Source organism: Daphnia pulicaria, chromosome 1 (assembly GCF_021234035.1).
Source record: "Daphnia pulicaria isolate SC F1-1A chromosome 1, SC_F0-13Bv2, whole genome shotgun sequence".
Taxonomy (NCBI): Eukaryota; Metazoa; Arthropoda; class Branchiopoda; order Diplostraca; family Daphniidae; genus Daphnia; species Daphnia pulicaria.
The window spans coordinates 17,080,422-17,103,792 of NC_060913.1; the positions used below are offsets into that span (position 1 = coordinate 17,080,422).

General features: G+C 39.8%; 2 protein-coding genes across 2 annotated transcripts; both read left to right on the forward strand.

Annotated features, from left to right (window-relative positions):
* Positions 1-175: 175 nt before the first annotated feature.
* Positions 176-3,256, forward strand: LOC124328440 (lactase-phlorizin hydrolase-like). Its single transcript, XM_046787212.1, has 12 exons — positions 176-510; positions 588-718; positions 838-969; positions 1,066-1,188; positions 1,373-1,421; positions 1,546-1,572; positions 1,704-1,811; positions 1,913-2,070; positions 2,150-2,361; positions 2,430-2,614; positions 2,691-2,772; positions 2,850-3,256. Exons 1-12 carry the CDS (start codon positions 315-317, stop codon positions 2,995-2,997), a joined length of 1,551 nt encoding a protein of 516 aa, XP_046643168.1. The 5' UTR covers positions 176-314; the 3' UTR covers positions 2,998-3,256.
* A 16,401-nt stretch (positions 3,257-19,657) lies between these two features.
* LOC124321208 (beta-glucosidase 6-like) lies at positions 19,658-22,621 on the forward strand. Its single transcript, XM_046784114.1, has 13 exons — positions 19,658-19,893; positions 19,962-20,086; positions 20,157-20,288; positions 20,357-20,479; positions 20,546-20,591; positions 20,660-20,686; positions 20,752-20,859; positions 20,929-21,235; positions 21,302-21,463; positions 21,543-21,912; positions 21,976-22,171; positions 22,231-22,360; positions 22,422-22,621. The coding sequence occupies exons 1-8, from the start codon at positions 19,728-19,730 to the stop codon at positions 20,991-20,993; spliced, it is 792 nt and encodes a 263-aa protein (XP_046640070.1). The 5' UTR covers positions 19,658-19,727; the 3' UTR covers positions 20,994-21,235; positions 21,302-21,463; positions 21,543-21,912; positions 21,976-22,171; positions 22,231-22,360; positions 22,422-22,621.
* The last annotated feature ends 750 nt before the right edge of the window (positions 22,622-23,371 follow it).

Sequence of the window (23,371 nt, forward strand, 5' to 3'; positions counted from 1 at the left end):
CAACAACAATAAAATAGTTGGCCGACGGAGAGAGACGAGACAGCAGCAGCGCTGTTTTGGATTTTCCCGCATGATAATGACCGAACTGTCGTATAATAAACAAGACAATCGCTCAGCGTTTGATAACAACCTTGGCGATACACGTCAACTGGCGGTGATGATATATGGAGAAAATCCAACAACCGGTTGTACTATCGCTCGGTTTGATCGTCTCAGACATCCGACAACAAAGGTGCATTATTATTGTTATTATATGAGCAAGTTCGTCGTCTTTTTCCTTTTTTCAATTTTTCCACTTTGATATTCTGGGAAAAATGAGACAATCGCGAAATAACAGGATGGACAACCGGCGATGGATTTCTTGGCTGATTTTGAGTTTGGTTGTCGCTAGCGACAAAGTTTCGGCCATCTTCGTTGATGAGCCGTTACTTTACGACACTTTCCCGCCTGATTTCATCTGGGCTTCGGCAACCAGCGCCCATCAGATCGAAGGAGCCTGGAACGTCGATGGTAATTTAAACAAAAAACAAAAAACAGACAAATTTTTCTTGTGTGAAAAAAATTCAAATGAATGGGGAAAATGTTAGGTAAAGGGCCGAGTATTTGGGACACTTATACATCGCAGCCGGGCATTGTTGCCGAAGGAGCTACAGGCCAAACAGCTTGTAACAGTTACTATTTTTACCAAAAAGACGTCGACGCCCTCAAGAGTTTAAATGTAAATAACCAGGATCTCTTGAGTATAATAACAATTTTGAGGCCGAGCCTCTCTTTGTGCATTTGTTGTGCTAATTTATGATGACGTCTGCTTTTGTTATTGTATTCACCATCATCCAGGTGAGTCACTACCGGTTCTCCATTTCGTGGCCGAGGGTTTTGCCAAACGGAATCGGCCAAGTCAACCAACCGGGAATCGACTACTATAAGAATCTGATTGCCGCACTCAAAGTGGCAAACATCCAGCCGATGGTATTTATTCTATTTCGTATTTATTTATTCATTTATCACAACTACCAAACGGAAAAACAAAACAAAAAAAATGTGTTTCCTTTCACGCTCCATCAGGTAACCTTGTACCACTGGGATTTACCGCAAGCCCTCGAGGATATGGGAGGCTGGTTGAACGCTTCCGTGGCCGACTGGTTCGAAGAATACGCCCGTCTCTGTTTCACTCAATTCGGCGATGACGTACTCATCTTCTTTTTCTTTTTTTGAAAAATAATAATTTATCAGTCCAATCTTTTTTTCATCGAATTGAATGCCCGGAAAAGGACACGCAAAGCCTAGGGCTCGAGTGTTTTAAAATCTGATTTTATGTTTATTAAGTTTAATAATTTTTGAAAAAATTTCATTTTTGTTTGGATATATTTAGGTAAAAATATGGGTCACCCTAAACGAGCCTTGGATTACAGCTTGGCAAGGTCGTATAATTTATTTTAGAAATGTCGTCGAAAATTATTTTCCCTTAAAGAAAAAGTCGCCGTAAATCTTGAGATATTTATCTTGGGCTTCTTTTTTTTTTCTTCTCTATTTTTGATCCTTCAGGCTACGGACTCGGAGTCAGCGCACCTGGTATAATATAACAAAGCTTCTCTACCCCTCCCTTTTCTTCGTCTCCGTCCATCCTTCCTTATATTCCACCAGACAGAATTTTTCCCTTTAGATTCTTATCTAGCTTTTAATATTGCTGCTCGTCTCCCTAGCCAAATACGGACCTGGAACTTATACTTATCAAGCCGGCCACAACTTGATCCTAGCCCACGCCAAAGCCTACCGACTCTACGAATCAACTTTCAAAGCTTCCCAACAAGGTAATACATATTGTTATGCCTTTGAGCATAGCCTGCAATTATTTAAATAAGAAGGGAGAAAAAAAAGGAATAGCCTAACTGATGGCGGAATGTTATAACAGGAAAAGTTGGAATCGCATTAAATGTCAATTGGTTCTTCCCGGGAAGCGATCTGATAGCCGATAAGGATGCGGCCGAACGAGCACTCCAGTTTATGGGCGGTTGGTTTGCCAATCCAATTTTCGGTAGCGGGGATTACCCATCAATTATGAAACTGAAGGTCTGAGGACAGCATAGATCAACTTATTATACGTACTACCCCGGCTTATATTCAATTTTGTAGTATTATCTTGTACAAGATTGGGGAGAAAAGCGCTCAGCAAGGATTCAATCAATCTCGGCTGCCGGAATTCACCGCCGAGCAAAAGCTGTTGGTTCAGGGCAGTGCGGATTTCCTCGGCATCAATCACTACACCAGTTTGCTGACGGTTAATCAACCCAGCAATATCAACGACGTCAGTTATGAATCCGATCAAGATCTTTATTCTTATTATGATTCATCTTGGTACGGGTAAGTATTGTATAATTTTATACTTGAAAGAATTGGCGGGAAAAAATGATTTGATTTGAAAAAAATAGATCTGGATCACCTTGGTTAAAAATAACGCCTTTCGGCTTGCGAAATCTTTTGGGCTGGCTGAGAGACAAGTTCAACAACCCGGAAATGATCATCACCGAGAACGGATACAGTGACACGGCTGGCAATTTGGACGACATGTTGAGAATCTATTACTACAAGCACTACATCAATAACGTCCTCAAAGGTATATACATAATGAAATCATTAAGGGACCCGGTCGATCGCTAATTATGTCAATATTCCAAATTGGATGAGCACAGCCATTAAAACCGACGGAGTCAAAGTCAGTGGGTACACGGCCTGGTCTTTAATGGACAACTTTGAATGGCGTGCTGGATACAAGTGAATTCTATTTAAAGTTATAATTCATTTTCCAACAAAAGGAATTAAAATTTGTCTTTTGTTAAATATCCGTGAAGCGAGAAATTCGGACTTTTCAATGTCGATTTTTCGTCGCCAGAACTCCCACGGACGGCCAAAGCTTCCGCCCGTTACATCGCTCAAATCATCCACGACAACGGGTTTCGATCGGACCAGCCTTGCAATAACTATCCAATTTCGAAATGAAATTTTATTTTCAAATTTCTTTTTACCTCGTCTGTTGTGTAGGATTTTATTGATTACAAGTAGTATGTATGCAGAAATCGGTTCTCAGGGCTTTAAAAACTTTGTTGCTCTCAAATGTTCGTTATCGATCTTATCGAACGGCGAATAATGGAACGATTGTTATTGATAACATTGTGAGATGGAATTATTTTGGGCCATAGAATTTTATAGTTCTGTTCAAAGCTAAGAAGAAAACATGAGAATAAACATCGACCCGTGTCTATATAGAGGAAACTATGAAACGTTTACGTAGCCACAATAATCAATATAATATTTGATAAATTTTTATTGTTCAACGTTTGTTGAGTAAATAACATCACACTCGCTAATGAGTAAGATTGGGGTTTTATTGGTATTTGCAGTTACTGTATTTGCAGTTTCTTATTCTCGTTGTTAATTATTTCTGTATATTCCTGTTATCGCTAACAACTGTGTCCATACTTTTTCTTTAACTAGCAATAAGCAATTGCAACAATCAAGTGGTTGGTGCTGAAGGTAATGTTTTGACGGAACCTTGATTTAATTTCAACATTTTTTACGATTATTTATGATGCAGCACGTCATTATACCGTTGCGCTACCTGTCGTTGCCTTGGTAACATCATGCGTGACCGCTAAAATTTGAACATTTATTTACAGTTACTACAGTTTAAGATTTTCCGACTCATTCTAAATAAGGTCTTTAAATTAAGTATTGAATTTTGGGGGGTTATTGCGGTTGTGAGTGGCTACTTAGAAACAATACAAATTTTCCATTAACCTAATTCATACCTCAGAGTTTACTACCAAAAGGGGTAAAAAAAATTAGTGCCAATCTAACTTCATAAGAAACAGTTCGATGATCCGATGCTGTAGCTTCAAATAAAACATGTGGGCTTCAACACCTGTTCAATAGATGACGTCATTGTATAGACCTGTATACAAATCAGTGGGTATTTTGAAGACAACCTCGAAAATAAATACTTCCCTATAGCACTCTGATTCTCCTTGTGCTATCATCAGAAACATTTTTGCGATTGCATGCAAAGCAAAATTACCGCGAAAGTCAACACAATTAGAAGTAAACCACTGATTATAATTAGCTATAAACTAATCAGCAAGAGTGCAAAGAAGCCAACTAAAATACTTGGGTGATGGCAATTAATAAGGACATGCTGTAACAAACAATCACATGCTTGCGTGGAGGTATAAAAATACAGTCCAGTTATAAATAGATAAGGCCGAAACAACATAATCTGAAAATCGCCAATAATGCGTCCAAAGCGGAAGTCATTCGCTATCATTAATTTGAACATGTTGGTTTCTGTATCCTGTCAAACAGCTGTTCAATAAATTACTTCATCGAACGTCGAACGCCTAATATTTGGATAGGCTTCTTTGAATAAAAATCAACAGATTCTGGGGAATTTTCGCTCGTATCAGTTCGGATCGACACAATTGTTTCAACTAAGTGCGAATGATTAACTTGATAAATATACATTTAAAGTCCAATTAAAACCCAATGCCAAATATTTAAAAATAACCAGAACTAATTTATTGAAGCCAAATCGTGTAAAGCAGCTGCTCAATAAATGACGCAAATTCATTTTTTGAATAGGCCGCCATAAAAACCGCCAGCTTTCCTGGATATTTTACTCATCTCTCAGGTTCTTATTTCCAATTCTGGTCGAAAAAATCGTCTTAATATTTCATCCAACAACATGAACAGTTTTTTGCTGTTATTTGTAATTTTACTTCAATTGTTCCCTCAATGGCTATGAGATTAAAATTATTATTATGATTAGTACATCGTTGCCGTCACTCTATAGTTATTTTCGCACTGGTAACAGAAAGTGTTGCGGGTAAATACAGTCTTTTACTTTTCTGTGATGTGCGCCGGGATTCGAAAATAATTGCGTTTTACTTTTACAATAAAAGGTGCCAATGAAGAATGTACTGGATTACTAGGCTAAGGTTGGACAACTATTCGTCAATATCTGAAAGAAATTGCATTGGATTTAGCGGAAATTGATGTGATTTGGGTTCCCAAAGTATGTGGATATACTTAAATAAATACATTTCATGTCTATAAATTAATTCATATCTTAAAAAGCGATTATCGACCCGAAAACACCCGAAAAAAATGAAGTCAACTGGCCAGAATCTAACTTGCTACAAACTAGCTTAAAAAAGTGAAGTGCACTGGAAAGTTGATTCGATTCAAGCCTTCGATTTGGGGCCGTATTACTGGCTCGTGGGTTATAGCCCAAAGCAGTATTGTGACCGAATTTTTCTACCGCAGTCTTGATCCCGATCAGCGAAAAAAAAAAAAAAACGATTGGTGTCGCGTTTTCACAGAAGATGTGGTTGTGATTTTTTTGCGATCGCCACTAGATGGTGAAGGGGGGGGGGGGGTAGGCACTACGCTTTCAAGAAAGTGTTAACAATAACATTTTTTTCCAAATTTTAAACAAATTGTCATTGACACTGACTTCTTGACTGTTGCAACGAAGTTTGGTAGCTAATTGGCATTATAGTCGAGGGTAATTAATTTTTAACCTCGGACAAAATGTAACATGAATTTTTTTAATGAGCTTTATTATTATAGTGTTCAAAATGTTACATACATAACCCTCCGCGAAAATATTAAATATTTCTGTAAAAAAATTCGAAGTTGAAATTCAAATTTTTTTATTTTCTTATAAATATGGTATTTCTAATTAGAAATAAATTATTTTAAATACCTCCACGTATTCTAAGTGTTTTACTTTATAACTTTTCAAATTTTCATAAAAATCATGTGTAAAATAGGTTGTATATGAAAAAATAGTGACAGACGGTCAAATCATTTTCAGCCGCGCGGCAGCCGCGGTTTACATGGTGCCCTATGGCAAAGTGGCCTTGACAAACGAGGGTTTTTCTAGTAAACTACAAAACTTAAGAATTAGAGACTTTCGCCATAAAATAAACAAGATATTGCACGATTTATTGTAAAAAAGCCAATTAAAAGCAATGGATAGAAACTACCATACAGGTTGACGCATTAAGAAAGAATGGTATGGGATACGCATTACTGCAGCGCCACGGCGACTCCTGGAGGTTGGTGGACGCCAATTCACGCTGGTTTACAGACACCAAATCTAGATATGCCATCGTGGAGTTGGAGTTGGCGGCCGTAGAGTGGGCGATCCGTAAATGCTGCCTGTACCTGTAAGGCCTACCCAACTTTACGCTGATGGTCGACCATCAAGCGCTAGTGGCGATCCTGGACAAGTATACTCTCGACGCAATCGACAACCCAAAAATCCAACGGTTTAAGGAGCGCTTATCCGTATTCGTTTACGACCGTTTGGCGCAGGGGCAAAGACCACGCAATTCTGGATGCGCTTTCGCGGGCGCCCGTTAACGACCCGGTGGCGGACGATGAGTGCATCGCGACGGAGCTAGCATTTTCTGTGCGTAACGTGATTATCCGGAGCGTCAATGCCATTGCCGAATCTGAAGACGACCCAGATTCGTCACATCACCTGCCAGATAAACTTCTCACCGAGTTACAGTCAGGAGCAGCGGCAGATCCCCATTATCTCGACTTGATCACGGCAGTTGAATCCAAATTTCCCACGGACCGCGCACTCTCTCCGACTCACGTCACTCAATTTTGGTCAATCCGGGATCAACTATCAACAGACGGCGGCCTCGTCTTGAACGGCTCGCGTATCGTTATTTCCCTCACATTTCGCCGCAACGTCCTCGCCAAATTGCACGCGGACCATCGTGATCGTGAGAACAAAACGGCACGCTCAGCAGACAGTTTACTGGCATGGGGTCAACAATTACATCACTATGTTGGTGGAGAGGTGCGCTATCTGCCAGGAACGGCTGGCGAGCCAAGGCCAGAAACCGCTGATGGCGGACCCAATGCCAACGTACGTCTTTGAGGATGTTTCTGCTGATTTATTTCAACATGGATCTCTCCACGTCCTGGTTTATGCGGCCCGACTGTCAGGATGGCCAGTGGTGCACCAGTGGAAGCGTGACCCTACAGCCCGGGAGGTGATGTAGGCCGTCATCAGCAACTTCGTTGAATTAGGCGTTCAGATGCGCTTTCGTTCGGATGACGGCCCACACTTTGACACCGAAATTTTTCAGGCGGCTCTTCAACGATGGGGCGTGGCGCAACTCCACCCCACACTATCCCAAAATTAACGGGCACGTAGAGGCTGCGGTGAAAGCGTTGATGGAGTTGGTGCTGAAGCTGGCCCCGTCGGGAGATTTATCATCGGAAGAGTTTCTCACTCGATTGCTGGAATTCTGGAATACTCCGCATGTGACGCGACTGTCGCCGGCTCAAATTGTCTTCGGCAATCAGCCCCGCTCTATCGTACCAGCCCACCGTTCGTCCTATGCCAGCCAATGGAAAGAGGTTATGGCGGTGCGAGAACGTCAGGCCGAAGTGAACGCAGCCATGAAATTCTTGTTCGACTCTCAAGCTCGTCCGCTTTCTCCACTTCCTGTCAAGGCACCGGTGCGTGTTCAAGACACTAAGACGAAATTATGGAGCCAGGTCAGGGGGATCGTCGCGGTCAGCCGGTATCGATCATAGCGCATTAAATTTGCCAGCGATAGTGTGCCTCGGCGTAACAGACAGTTTTTCCGTCCCATGGTCCCCGCAACGGCTGAAGAAGAGGATGGTGCGGCACCATGGGCACCGGATTCGGGCGATGAACACGCGGCTGTGGTAACGGACCCTCCAGATGTCGGATGGCAGCCGGCAGCGCATACCCCAACAGCCGCGCGCAGAAGCGCCCGAACGCGCTAGTCCCGTGTTCGCTTTTCTGCTTAATCCCCCTCGGTGTATTCAATCACATTCTTGTCTTCAATGTTATTATTGGTCAACAATGATGTTCTTGAGCGTATCCATTTGTACCCCTACACCCCTCTGCTATCAGTGCACACGGCCACTGGGCCACACCCTTGTCATGTCATGTATGGAGCCTCCATCCGGCTGCTGATTGCCATAAACAGCGTTCGTCGGCTCGGGAAGGTTTGTGAATTGTGATGTATTCACGATAGTCGCCATATGTGGGGGTAGATGTCGCGACGGTCGCGACATGCGAGAGTTGAGAAAGACTCGAGCGAGAGGTGGCCATTCGGGCTCAGGACTCAACGCGTAAACCTTCCCCCTTCGTGCCCGTTTCCCCCCTGTGTGTAGACTCAATTGTTTCAACCTTGTCGTACTATTCGAATAAATTCGTGGTTTGACGACACATCACACTTCAATAGTCTTAGTCTAGTAGTCGTTTAGTAGTCTACTATCTAAAATGCATGTAGTATATGTATACATAGTATATACTACGTATGCACTCTAAAATATACGAACTGCTACTCACCACGTATACCACATTTACTCACATTCTCACACGCATCAACAAATAGGTGCACACACACATAGAGAGAGATAATATGCAGTCATGAAGTAATGAACATGATGTCATTAGAGAATGTCACATCTCCAACTGGGTGAGATGCTCTCGTCTAATTTTCACCACTTGTCAAACTTTATTTGAACGTTTTTGAAATTAAAAAATCCGGTTTTCTTAGTGTTTTCTCTTTTTTCTGTAATTTGTAAGGTATCAGTATTGTTTGGGGCACTCAGTTCTTCGGTTTCTGTTAACTTTTGCTGCTGCTGCTGTTGCATTTTTTCTATATAAAATTAATATGAAAACATTAATTTTTAAAATTGTTATTAAAAAAATAAATTAGATTACAAACCGTGGAACTTTTTCTTGTGTGTTATCATATTTTTCTTTGATGAAAATGTTTTATCCCATACATCACATTTCTCAGACTTTCCTAATTAAACCAAAAAATTTAAGTTAGACCATTATAATCAATTATAAATAATTTTACGAACCGTGGACGTGATTTTGATTCCACCGTCCTTTGATTGCCACCCAAGAGATGCTTTCAAGGAAAATTTTTTTTGCATTCATCACATTTTTTTTCAGAAATCCCTGATGAGAAATGAAAATATTATTAATTTGATCATTGGAATGAATTAATAAGTTTACGAACCAAGACACGCTAACATGCGAAAACTTAAAATATATGAGCTTACATGCTCTTTTAATAGGTTCTTTTCCTTTTTTTTAATGATTTTTCAGAAAACTCCATGAAAATCCCATGAAATCCACATCCCCCAGACTATTCCATGATTTTCAGGATTTCCAGAAGCGCGGGAAACATGGTACAAGTTTCAGCAATCAACCTCCATCTATTGTAATAACATAATTGGTAATATGACTATAAGAAAATTACAGTGGTTGAAATGTAAATGCCTTTGGTCATCACAGACGTAAAGATGACTTCTCAGGCTTATGTCGTTTGTCCAAAGTCCACAGGCTCTTAGCCAAATACATTTTCTTACTTTCTCTGCTGGGACAGGCAAACTTATAAATTTTTTTCTGTCACTTGTTAATAACTCCTTTTTGTACAAAACTTTGCTAAGCAGATTTTGATCTTCACAAGTCATGTCATGTCAAACAGTTGTTTTTCTGTAGGAAGACGTGAAGTTGGGTGGTCAGGTCTAATTTACAGCCTATGCGAACAGTAGAGCTGACCCTTGGGTCGCAGCCGCATAAACAAACGGGGGATGGAGAAAAGTCAAATCCGTGTTTTATTTTGATTCAGTAGACAGTTGTCAGTTAAAAACTGATTTAGCGTTATTTTTTTAAAGTTAAGCAAGGGCAGAGCTGAGAGCACATCTTTAAAAGAAACATCGCGTGCTTGATTCCATTTTAGAGTTTACCCATTCTGCATTTAACATGAAGCAAAGGTAATTAAATTGATTGTGGCCTTAATAGCCTTTAGGCATCCTAGGCAGAGTTCACTCGATATTGATGGCGAGGTTTTGTCTCATTGAACTGCCAGAATGAGATCGAGGGACAGGAGGCTGGTTTCGTAGAAAATGTGGCAAAAGGAGCCTGGTGTTAAAAGGGTGTACAGGTTATCTGCTTCTGGTTGGCATCGCTGGCTGAAAGATAGAAGATTTAGTGCTCAGGAAAACATCACAGGCAGAATATCGAATTTTGTTGAATGAAAAAAATTATTACTTTACGATGTTACGATGGCGCCTGGAGATCACCATGTGATAAGAAACAAGTGGAGGGAGCGAGACATTAAAATCATCAAATCGTCTAAACGGCCGATTTTTCCGACGCAACATCATAAAAACAGGCTTCCATGACGACGCTGTGAGTAAAGAAAAACATAAAGAATTCCCATGGGGTTGGGATATAATGGCACAATAACCGATAGAAGAGTGAAGGTTGATGTTCCATGGCGGATGATCAGAGATTTTGGTTGAAGATGAGACAGAGAAATGAGACTTTAAGTAACGGAAAGATTTTCATCCTGATTGCTGGTGATCAGGCTCCTACGAGAGAAAATCTTGACGACGGTTTTTCAAGCGTTTAGGTGTAGCTTTCTGGATGCAATCCACTTTACAATGTAGTCACAGATCAGCGCCAAGTTTCTAGTGGCCATTGCAAGGGTTTTGTTAGCAGGAGCAACTGAGATATCGTCTCTGTATTCAGTAATCTTTGCTAGAAAGGGAATTGGCGCAAAAAAGGTCGTAAACCATCATATTCCACATGAAGGGAGATACAAATCTTCCTTGTGGGCAACCGAGGCCAACTAGGTGCTACAAAGAAAACGCGTCGATGGAAAAATGGCTATTCTGTTAGTAGAAAGCTAGCTAAGATTTTCAGCAGGTAAGGAGGGCTGGCGCGTTTCACAAGGGCTGCAACGATTGCATGTTACACAACTGAATCAATTGCAGTTTTGATGTCAAGGAAAGCAGCGGCGAAGAATTTTTGATCCAGGGAAGCGGATTCAATGAAAGAGATAATTGAGTGAGCTGCTGTTTTGGTTTATCAGTTTTCCCTGAAGCCATGCTGAAAGAAGCTGAACGAGCCAATTTTTAGTGTAACCAAGAGTTTCGTCCAAAAGCTATCTTCTCGAGGAGTTAACCAAGGTTGGACACTAAACTGATTGAACTGAAGCTATTCAAAGTTTAGTTATCCTATTTGTTGGGTTTGCCTAAGACGAACACCTTTGAACATTTCCACGAACTAGGAAAGAAACGTAAACGCAAGCATGCAATGAGAATGGCCAATAGGTATTTCTTGACTATCGGGAGACAAACGATAAGCAGCAGTTCTGCAGTAATTCCATCGTTACCAGGCGTTGATTAGGGGTTAGGGAGCAAGTTGCCGCATCAAATTCCCAGTCGGAGATAGCAGGAGGAGATTGAAAGGCGAAGGCAAAAAAGGAGGTTAAAACTGAGAAGTCCATTTATCCATCAGTCCACTAGAATGTGAAAATGTACTTTTTTATGAAGTTCAGTTTACTAGATGAATTATAGCCTTTGGCATTAATTTGCAGTGACTGTGAACAAGGATTATATAATGGGTGATGATCTGCCTGACGTAATGGATAAGTAACAAGAATCGTGAGCAATGTCTGAAAGTCGGTATTTGCAGTCAAATGCCTACACATTGGGGTAAAGTTTCTCTGCTTTATTTTATCTTTTGGGGAAGAGAAAGTTCTTTTATTCTTTAACACACACATTTAACCATATGTGGCGGGATAGCATAAAAATTTGCAGTGTTGTTCAGATCTCGATCCCCGGGGAATTAAATGGGAAATGATCGAAAAACTTCGATCAGTTTCGATCGTGAATTACATGATGTAGTATATATAAAATAATACCATATTTTCTGTCATATCATTCTCAAATATCGTGTAGTTCCAGATACGCTATAACAATGCCCTTGCAAACAATCGTTAACAAATCGAAAGAAATTTTGCCTGACTAAAGGGAAAATTAAGGAGGCTACGAACTGTCGATGTGAGAAATTTTGACTTTTTCACCTGCATGATTGTTGCTGCGTGCTGCTTCCATAATTAAACACTTGACATACCATTTATCCTTCCTAACGATGTAGTTCACAACAACGATTGGCAGGATGAATAACAGGATAACCCTGGCGACGACGGCTTCCTATATGAAAGAGCCGTAAAGAAAAGAAATGATATTGCAGCAAATTATGCTGCAGTCGTAGATTACTTTGAAGATCCAGATTAACTTATATTTCTCTGTTATGTTTTGCAAAAAAATAAATAGTTGCACTCGCATAAATATTACAATAACTATTGCAAGTGTAATACCCCGATTGAGTGATTACAGAGGGTACCCTCAGACAAGTCGAGTATGACAGACAGATGTATTGACGTCCGGTCAATAGGAAGGGAGTACAGCGAGAGAGCGAGAGACATGGATAAGTGCGGTTTATATATGGGGGTTAATGAGCGGGGAAGATGAGCTGATCCGTGGCTGACGCGCCAAGTCATATCGGGATGGCGCGGCCAGTTGGAACGGGTTAGTGTGGCAAGTCATCTTGGGTTTGGAAGTGCTGACCGGGCTGCTGCGTCCGCGTGACGTCGGGGGTGACGTCGGGTAGTGCCGGTCGTGACGTCAGGTCGTGACGTCAGGGCGTGACGTCCTTGGTGGCGGCCATCTTTAAGTGGGTGGGGCTGCCTCCGTGGCATTACAGAGTCGTCTCCTTTAGAGACGACTCTAAGAGTCGGCATTTTGGCACAAATTTAAAACGGGAGACAGTAGTATAGTACCGTTGCGTTAAGGTACGCACATATTTTGGGAAACTGGGGATTGCTGGAGAGAGAAAAGAAACATCCAAGTATGCGACAGCAGAAAAATTTGAGAAAGAGAGAGAGGACGAGGAGAGAAACAAACCGAAATGGTTATATTGAAAGGAAGAAAAAATGAACGCATTGGGAAACTGGGGTGGAAGACGGGTATTCTTGGTGTAAAGTAAAAGGGGTTCAGTGATAGAAATAAGCAATCGGGAAAAAAAAACGAGAAAAGAAAACAATCATAGTAGTTATTAACTACCAAAAGAAAAAATATATATGAATTGGGATAGTGGTGGATAATTGAAAACAAAACTGAGATATAGTCCGAGTCGCGATTTCTCCTTTGTTTCATTTTCGGAGGGGGGAAATTTTCGCCTTTGCTCTAGTAGGCGATATTTACCCTTCCTACGAAAATGAAACAAAGGAGAAATCGCGACAACACCGCGGGGTGGGACAGAAGGGGAGAAATGGGCAAAAATGACAAATCTCATTTTCAATTTGAAATTCATTATATTAAATGAAACTCAAAAAATTTGAAAATGACACTTGTCATAGAGCTAACGAAGCTCTTTATTTTGCTTTTTTTGGCGTGTTTGTAGGGCTATTTTTTCTCTAATTAGAGAGCGGCAAAGTAGCCACTTTTTAATACGCTTCTACAGCGTGTTTCCAAATTTTTAGATCCATTTGTAGCTGCCCTCCCCTTAAATATAAAAATCTGAAAAAAAATCAGGAAGTAGCCAACTATTATGGCTACTTCCAAAAAAAATTTCAACACCCTCCGTCAAAAACCCGATTTTTGGGGAACGCGGCGAAAATCGGCTTTTTACATAAGCTTCTCTCCGCTCCTCTCGCGCGTTTCCAAACTTCTGGTAGGTACTGTACATGTTTTCATGAAAGACAACTAGTCGAATGTAAACTAGAGTGAATTTACTATTCAATACGCGCAGTATTGAATACTACTTACTACATATTATTTACTATTTAGATACGAGTCAATAAGAATTCCTAATGGGGGAATTCATAAAAGCAATACTTGACAAATATAGGCCTACTCATTTTAATTATCATCAATTATCACTATGCAGGACGTTTACCTTTCTTGGTGGGACCGTCACTCCACGTGTAAATGTAGACATATCCCCCAGAGGGCATAAAAGGCACTTTATCCGTGGCTTTAAGTTCAGCCAGCCATTTAGTCACTTGATTTGCTGCTGAACCAAAAGTTTTCATTTTTATTACATGTTCATCAGGAACCAAAAATGAGTCTTCACAAGTGAAGAGTTCAACAAACTATGGGTGAATTACACACACTCTGATGACAGGCTACGTGAAAGAAGTCAAACTGTTTTTTCGAGATGGGGTGAGAGTCTGAGAGATGGGGTGAGAGGATAATGTCCTCTAGGGAATTGAGAAAGACAAGATTCTAGATTTGAGCCTCTAGGGAATTGAGCACTTTGTTTCTGGTTTCGCTGTTAACAACAATCAGTAACCCCTCTCCTACAAGTTCCATGTTTGCGCTGTAGGCTATTACTGCGCAACAGGAAATCAATCATTAAATCATCTTGAATTCTTTCTCTATTTTAATATGAAAAACATGGAATTTTCCATCAATGATTCAAACACATTGACAGCAAAAAAGGTTTCTTCCTTATTTCGAAGTGGGTGGGCCCGTCAAAATCAGCGACCCCCGAGTACATTCCCCGAGTTTTAGTTACCCTTGTTTAAACCCGACACCCCGTCTAAAAATTCTAAAACTCGGGAAACAACTTAATAGCAGACGACAAAATGGCGATCCCCGAGTGAATTTCCCGACTTTTAGTTCCCCGAGCCCCGAATCCCGAGTTTTAATGATACCCATTTGAAAAATATTCATGGAAATAAATGTTGTAAGAAGGGGGAAATTTAAATGGTAAGGGACGAGGAAGGACCACAGTGAAAAGAAGGAGAGATAAAAAAAAGTTACTGCTGGGGCCGTTCGGCAATGGCCCTTTCTTCTGGGCGCGGTCGGACCGTGAACTGCGAGCGCAGGTGGCCCGGTTGGCGGCATCTGTGGCAGGTTGGCCCGTTCATCGCCACCGCGCGGCGACGTACCAGGTGGACCGCGAGAGTCTGTGGCCATCGGATGGTGGCGCCGGGGAATTCGATCCTGAATTCCGCTAGCCTCAGGAAATTAAGGCCTAGGATGCTCCCCGCTGGGTCCCATTCGGAGGTTTATGGTCCTAAGATTGGGAATCTGGTGTTTGTTATTGAGTCAAAGTGGTATTGACCGTCTTGACTGGGTTCCATTTCATAAGTTGATTGTTGCTGCCAGGCAAGTGATCCCATTGATACGGTCAATCCTGTGGAATGGATGGGGCGGGATGCAGTTAAGTCTTCCTCACCCGGGATGGGGTAATGTGGATTCATTTCTTCGTCTCCATGTTGACTGAGCAGCCTGCCTTTTAGCGCTAATAAGAAATCCATTTCGAGCACTATCAGGACACCAATTTCATCGTTTTGAACGACGTACGTGGGGACGACTGTCTGTTGTCCAGCGTCTGCTACTCTCGACGTTGCCGGATCTGTGAACTATGTATCTGACCCGAACACTGGGCGGATTGAACACTCTAACCCTTCCGCCGTAGAACGACGAATAAAGGTTACTGCTATGTTTGTTGCGAAGTACGCGACTACGAGCGTATCGTTCACCACTAGTCTCACAGAGGATCGTTGGTCCATTTTCACTTGTTGAAGGTTTGCCGTCGACTGACTGTTGTCCGCAGTAGCGAACTTTTTGGTTTCGACACTTTTGCTTTTGAACGAAAGGGGAGTAGTCCGTTGAATTGGAGATGCTCGTAAAATTAAGACAATATGGGTGAGAACCCGACATCTTTATGATCGCCCCCCCCCCCCCCTTTTCCTTAATTTGATCCCAATAGCTACCATTTGTTGGCAGAGGGGGAGAGGGAGAGAAAAAAAATCGACCGAGGATCGATCGAGAATCGTCCGTGGAAAAAACACAAGACACGATGAGTCCAGACACGAACACAAAAATAATAATAATCAAAGAATAGAAGAAACAAATAAATACTTTGGCCTGGTTGATAACCCTTTACTGGTTAAACTAATTCAGAAACCAGGCTTAAAACGAGATCATGAGACGAGATGAAGTAGAACTGAAAGCAGCATTTACACAAAGATTGAACAAATTAAATGAAAGCAAACTAGTATCATAGTAGTAGCATAAGTCAAATTCCAACTGAACAGTTTCAAGGGGTATCCTCACTCAAAGTTTTGCTTTTACCAACTAGTGAGGCGGCGATGGCAGCTAAATTAACCCCATTTGTCTCTGCAAGAATTGCCTTTCGTAAGCCACTTCTTTTAAATTCTTTCACATAACGAAGGATTTCTTCTTCCTTGGCTTCAATTCTAGATAACACTTTTCTTCTTTCTCTTGTCTTTTCTTCTCTTGTATCATAGCCTCTTCAAAGTAATCTCTTGCTTTCTTTTTCTTCTTCTTCTTTAATGAATAACTCTCGGGATCAGCGTCATCTGAATCTTCAATTTGTACATAGTCCCGATCCTGCTTTACAATTATACTTATTAACGGTTTACTCTCTATTCAATTAAATCATGAATTAAACTCAACGCAAGGTAATTGTGTAATAAAAACAAAGAGAATACCTTATCATCATGCAAGTCACGTTTGCATGCACCACTTTCTCTGATATGCTTAAGAGATATTTCTGGCTTATCTTTTACTGCATCGTGGAAGGCGTCGTAGATCTTCCAGGGTTTGGTCTCCCTTTGTTTGTTTTTTGCGTCAGAACTATCCTTATACTTTTTAAAAGATTCCTGTATTTGTCTTGCACTTGTTCACCCGAGTCCATAAATATCTACCCCCCCCCCAAAAAAAAAGAAAGGCGCGAAAAATAATAGTACCGCAACAAAATTGGTTGTGCGCTTTCCACTTTTTTTGCATTATAAAAGACTTTTCTAGATGACTAACAATAGTATCCTTTTTTAGAGTGGCCATAGCAGAAGTTGTAGCTGATATTTCAAAATCACGAGGCACATCTAGGCTTGGAACTATTAACGATAATAAAAATTGCTTTTTGTTGTTAACGAACCAATTCCATACTACCTATTGGACGACACATAACATTCGGCAGTCAATTTCGTTGCAGCTGTACAGGAAAAGATAAAGTTGTTAAGACAATCGGGCGTTTGGCTGGACGAGCACGAACAACAGGTCCAACTGGTCTAACATTTCGCACGTTACTTACTCCTTTTAGTTAACATAATTAAAAATACAAATTATAAAAAAATTAATACTTTGTAAAATTGGCTGCGATGAATAAACGTATTCGATTCCATTCACTAGGAAGCTATTAGGACCACGCTTTCTTGGTATCGAAATTTTTAGTCGTCTGCTATTTTTTCAATTAACAAATTTTCTTGTCCATTGTCTATAAAAAGTCAAGGGCAACGCTAAATATGTTTTAACTCTACGTAGGGTTGCTCAACGAGTTATGTGTGAATTTATAGAGATCACGTGATCATCATATGATCAAAATAACTTGATCGAGTTGATTCTGTACACACCCATTCTATTTTAACCCTGTTTGGTCTTTTACTGGATTTAAAAAAGGTCACGAGAATAACACAAAAAACATGGACGAAAGATACAGTAAATGCTAAACTTGTTACAAACCTGACGTGAAGATGAAATGTACGGGAAAATCGATTCGAGATAATTATGCGAATTTTGATTCATCTAAAAACACACCAAAAAGCTGTGTTGCACTTGGGGGAGGGGCGTTGCTGTGACGGGACCTTTCTAGGTATAACATTACATCGTAACAACTCATTAGCACTGATCTAAATTATTAATGAAAAATTAAACTTTTTTACCTAAGTTTGTCTATTTTTTTTCTGTGCTTTTTTTTAGGTACCAGAGACTCGGCTTTCTGCCCTTTGAGAATTTTTAACCCAATTTTCATGAAAAATTGAACCTTTGTTACAGTGATTTTCCAAAAATTGTTGCATAATCTAAAATGAGGTTAATACTTTGCAACAATAATTTTCAAAATACATGAATCACTTTAACAATCATTAAGAAGTTTGCTTCAAATAAACGTGAAAGAGCTTCGTATGATAAATTGTAGGCGTCGTAAAAAAGGGTTGCTAGTACTCGGTGAATAGTAGGAATAGGTGAATAAGTTTGGGGTGTTGGTAATCTGCATGACAAGTCTGCATGACTGCATGAAGGTATTCTGCATGAATCGCCGCATGAATCGGAAAAAATTGAAAATCATTCATGCAGATTACCCCCCCCCCCCCCATTTAGATACAACAAATTTTAGACAGTACGCAGGGTGTTGTGTCAAATTGTATTGTATCCATTTTAGAAGTAAAAACTTGATATCAACAAAAGTACGGGAAAACTGAATTGACATTTGTGTTGGAGGAAAGATAAACAACATAAAGCAACAATGAGATTATTTTTAACTGGTTATTTTCCATACTTTTTGTCTTAGATTGCCGGTTGCACCTTAGATGTCGATGTTTTGGGAAAAGGTTTTATATCTAATCTCGTAAACATTATTTTTTAAAAATGGTCCTTCATTTGCGCTTCTTTCACCAGGGCAATAGTTGAAGGGTCTGCTCCTAAAGCAACTTCAACAGCAAAAGCAACAGCAAAAACACCACAACTACTTTTGTCAGCTTGTTTTTGACAGCTTGGGGCAATTAAGTTGTAGTTAGTGCGACCCAGTAAGCTGGAAATGGCTTTCACGGTTTCCTCTTCTGAAACTCTTTCAAACCCCATGCTGTCATAAACAGCAACATCATTGTTTCTACACACAGGAAAACCAGAAACAGCTAGATCCCAATGGCATTTCCCAGTGTGAATTATTTGCATCCACAATTTTTCTGTTGGCACAGGGTATGTCCCCGTAGATGTTGCGTGATGATAGTTGAATAAACCAAAAATTTGTGGTAGATGACATGTTAACACCGATCAGGCATATCCGAAATTGTTGAGGGAACAGCCAATTCGGCTACAAGTATTTTCCTTTTCAGAGAATCTGTTTCAAAGTTGTATGCTACAATTTATTTATGTTTTACATACCTTTGACAACCCTTTGGACTTAGAGTTTCTTCTGCTAAGCCTATTCAAATTTAAACAAATTCTAACCTTCTTGTTTCATTGTCTAGCTATTTCTGCTTTTTGTATGGGGCACTTAAAGAGTCTCAATTAAGACATTAATCAAATTTTATCTTATTCAAAATTTTTTCGGTTGACGAGTATGCATGTTACTGCAAAATGTGCCATATACAGTATGGAAATAATGTTCCCAACGTACTTTCTGAGACTAAGCATGCTCAATAGACTACGATAGCGACCAAAATTTTAGTTACGCGGTTGATGACCTTGGAGGAAGCTGGTGCGATGAATCCCCAACTGATAAGTTGGCTGTTTATTAAAAAAACAACAGTTACTTACAACTTTAAATAATTTTATTGAATGGATTAGGTGGTTATTATGCTTAAATTATAGGAATTTTCCGATACTGGAGTCGTTATCATGCACGTTTTGTTACAGAGCCCATAAACGCCCATAAACAACAATTAAAGTTATAGAAAATGACACGTACGACCAAATGCTGTAACTTATTCGAATTGATTTGGGTAATCGTGTTAATTACAACAAGAATTCAATATAGGACTAAATAAAGGTGTCAGATCCTTCAGCAGATGAGGAAATTTTTTTTTTAACAGCTGCAGTCGGTTTTAAATTGAGTTTGAATCCCTACTGGTTTGATTATATCTAAAAACTAGATCAAAGTTCATATGTCATATCTATTATGGCAGACAAGACAGATAAAGTCTGGGTTTATTGTGACTGTAATATCAGCCTATTATTAGTCAAAGTGTTTCGCTTCGACAGTACTCACTTAAGTCATTATTACTCCACAACGTTGTTATTTTCTAAAATTCAGAAATTTAGTTGAGATGAAGGTCACTAATTGTGCCAGATTTTTAATGCAGTTTGCCGTCTTCGCACTTACTACAGGTATTTATGTGGATGAACCGTTAGTCTATGACAACTTCTCGTCTGACTTCATGTGGGCTGCGGCTACAAGCGCTTATCAGATCGAAGGCGGATGGGATGCTGACGGTAAATTTAAAATGCTGCTTTGAAAGTCAGCCAACAGCTAATAATTGTTTATATATAAAAATGCAAAGGACTAAGTATCTACGACGTCTGGATGAACGATCCAAATCACGTGTCTGACGGATCGTCCAGAAAAGTAGCTTGTAACAGTTACTACTTCTACCAAAAGGATATTGAAGCCCTTCAAAGTTTGGGAGTAATCTCAAATGTATAACTCTACGAATTAAATAACTAATCTCATTTATATACAACGAACCCACATATAGGTTACTCATTATCGATTTTCTATTTCCTGGGCCCGAGTTCTCCCCAACGGCATCGGTGAAGTTAACCAGGCAGGAATTGATTACTACAAAACGTTGATAGCGGCGCTTAAAGCCGCCAAAATCGAACCAATGGTAAGAATTTTTTTTATCTCTGTGACTTGTTGCAAATAAAAAAAAAATAAAATCTGGGTGATGAATAGGTGACCTTGTATCACTGGGACTTACCACAAGCACTAGAACTGATAGGGGGATGGCTAAATATAAGCATTGTCGATTGGTTTGAAGAATATTCTCGTCTCTGTTATACTGAGTTTGGCAACGACGTAAGTTGTTACACTTTTTTGGCTTTCTAATTTCTGTTAGAAATTTTTTTAAAACGTCCTTAACAGGTGAAATATTGGATTATAAACGAACCATGGGTCATTGCATATCAAGGTTTTATTTCTAACATTTCATTACAGTTTGAGTTTGTTTATGTTAAACAATTTTTCCTTGGACGTCAGGATACGGTTCTGGAAATACTGCGCCAGGTAATTCTATAAAATAAATGAAAGCTGCATAGAAATAGTATCCAACATATTATTTTTAATCAAAGGGACATACGGGCCAGGTACTTACACCTATCAGGTGGGTCACCATATTATTTTGGCTCACGCCAGAGCATATCAAGCATATGAAACCTCATTCAAACCAACTCAAAACGGTATTTCAACATTGGAAAAAAATTTAAAATCATCAAGTCTTTTAAAAAATCCTCGATTTTACTTTGCAGGGAAAGTTGGAATAACGCTTAATATCAACTGGTACGATCAGAGACGACCAATTAGAAAATATTGAAGCGGCCGAAAGGGCATTGCAATTTCTTGGAGGTTGGATTGCCAATCCCATTTACGGCACTGGAGATTATCCAGACGTCATGAAACAAAAAGTCTTCACACTTATGTTTACGTGGTTGAACACGAGGTGGGGAGTAATATAACAATCGGGTCAATTTATAAATCGATTGTTATGTCGTTGTTATCGGATTGATGATCGCAGCGTCGTTTCGTGCTAGACAAAGGTTTGTTGTACACGAGGTGGTGAGTAATATAACAATCGCGGAAATTTAGAAATCCATTGCTATATCGTTGGGATCTGGTTAATAGTCACATTATTTCCTGTAAATAAGACCAAATTGTTCGTGCTGGTGTGTTCATTGATCGTAAAAATGCCTAAACCAAGTGAAACAACTAACAAAAAAGTTGCTTGAATGATGAGCAAACTTCTGGATGACAAGTTTTACAACGAATTTCTAGAAATGGCCAAAGGTAACTTTTTTTCTACGACACAAAAAAAAGTGTTTCAATATCCGCATTGAATTCTAATCAAAAACATGTTTCGTTTTAGATGAATTGCTACCATACGGACGACAAACCAAGCCGAATGACATTGAAAGTGGTACGGCTGACATCGACTCGATGAAATCATACTTGGAAGTTGATTTCTTCGAAATACCAGCAGGCATTAGGTGCCCAATTTGCTGGGATACATGCAGCAAAACAATCAAATGCGAAGGAAGAAGGGTGTGTTACACCTGTCAAAAAGGACAACTTCCTAAATTAAAAAAAGGGATGAAAAGACCCATAAATCTCTTCATCCTTCCACCAACAACCTCATCACCAATCAACTTCATCGTGACTGTTCAACGGCAATCACAACACAAAGATATTTCATCAAAGGCATTGCAACTTCTTCAGGATTTCACAACTACTTGTCCGTAAGAGGAAATTCATTATTAAATTTCCATTAAAATACAATTTAATAACTAAACATTTTGTAGGACATTGCCGAATTTGCACGAACACGTTCAATTCGTCTTGCCGCCAATTGCAACCGTTGGTAGCGGCTTGGCTTGCTATCGCGACATGAGCGATTACTACACACCACTTGGTTGTTTCGCCAAGACACATGAATGGCTGAATCTTGGTAACTTTAACCAATTTTTCATGATTAAGGAAACTCGGGCACGTTTTTTGGTATTTTTTTAAATAAATTTAAAGCAAAGGGGTATGGAATAATTCTTTATTTTATGTAGCTTACAGATGATGAATCCAAAGATATTCTAAAAAGAATGTCTATAGCTTCATCTATGGATTGTTACGATCGCAAAAGCAGGATTAATAAAATTATAATTGAAAAGAGAAGATTAATGAAAGACTATTTGGGTAAATACATTTTTTTATATTTTTTTATAGTTGAACGCTAATTTCTTAATTTATCTTCTAGATGAAATTAACAAATTAGATGAAAACTAGTTTATTCCATTTGATTTCCTATTAAACCACGATGTAGCAAAAGCGAACTTTGGAAATCTTAAATCATTTGGGAAATTTTTTGCAAATTTTTTCGAAATTGAAGTTATTTAATAACTCCTCATCAATGAGCAAGCATGTTTTCAAAGAGCATACATATCATTTCGAAAAATCGATCCTGAAATATATGTCAGTTGCGGACATGTTGTCCGATGACGATGTAAGAGCCGCTATAGATGCAAGACGTTCAGCTGAAGCTTTTCTTATGCGACGTTGCGTGTTATACGAAAATCTGTGTATTGTTGCTTTCTCTGTCGTTCTGATGGAATGGGTTCGTTGTTATTGCTCTTTAGACAATTTCATTCCTCCATCGCTATTTCTTTTTTTCACATCTAGACAGCTGGTAAACAACACTTGCAGTTCGTCAAGTGTCAACTTAAACATTAGTTGAAACTCCGCAATTAACGATTTCGTGTGACAGGCAACGCCGCAAGTAGCAAAGCTTAAGCGGAATTTTGACGCTCTCAAATCTTGACCTACGCCCGCGATCCAAGCGGCATTTTAAGGAACCTTCTAAGTCCCTTGATTAGTCTGCTGCCATGGCGTTAGTCTACCTCTCCTGTTGGACCGTGGTTGGACACTAAACTGATCGAACTGAAGCTATTCAAATTTTAGTTATCCTATTTGTTGGGTTTGCCTAAGACGAACACCTTTGAACATTTCCACGAATTAGGAAAGAAACATAATTGCAAGCATGCAATGAGAATGGCCAATAGGTATTACTTGACTATCGGGAGACAAACGATAAGCAGCAGTTCGGCAGTAATGCCATCGTTACCAGGCATTGATTAGGGGTTAGGGAGCAAGTTGCCGCATCAAATTCCCAGTCGGAGATAGCAGGAGGAGATTCAAAGGCGAAGGCAA

Coding starts and splice junctions, on each gene's coding strand:
- LOC124328440 (XM_046787212.1), top strand. CDS start 315: ATGAGACAATCGCGAAATAACAGGATGGACAACCGGCGATGGATTTCT. Junction 511..587: donor AGGAGCCTGGAACGTCGATG/GTAATTTAAACA, acceptor GGAAAATGTTAG/GTAAAGGGCCGAGTATTTGG. Junction 1,189..1,372: donor TCACTCAATTCGGCGATGAC/GTACTCATCTTC, acceptor GGATATATTTAG/GTAAAAATATGGGTCACCCT.
- LOC124321208 (XM_046784114.1), top strand. CDS start 19,728: ATGAAGGTCACTAATTGTGCCAGATTTTTAATGCAGTTTGCCGTCTTC. Junction 19,894..19,961: donor AGGCGGATGGGATGCTGACG/GTAAATTTAAAA, acceptor AAAAATGCAAAG/GACTAAGTATCTACGACGTC. Junction 20,480..20,545: donor ATACTGAGTTTGGCAACGAC/GTAAGTTGTTAC, acceptor CGTCCTTAACAG/GTGAAATATTGGATTATAAA.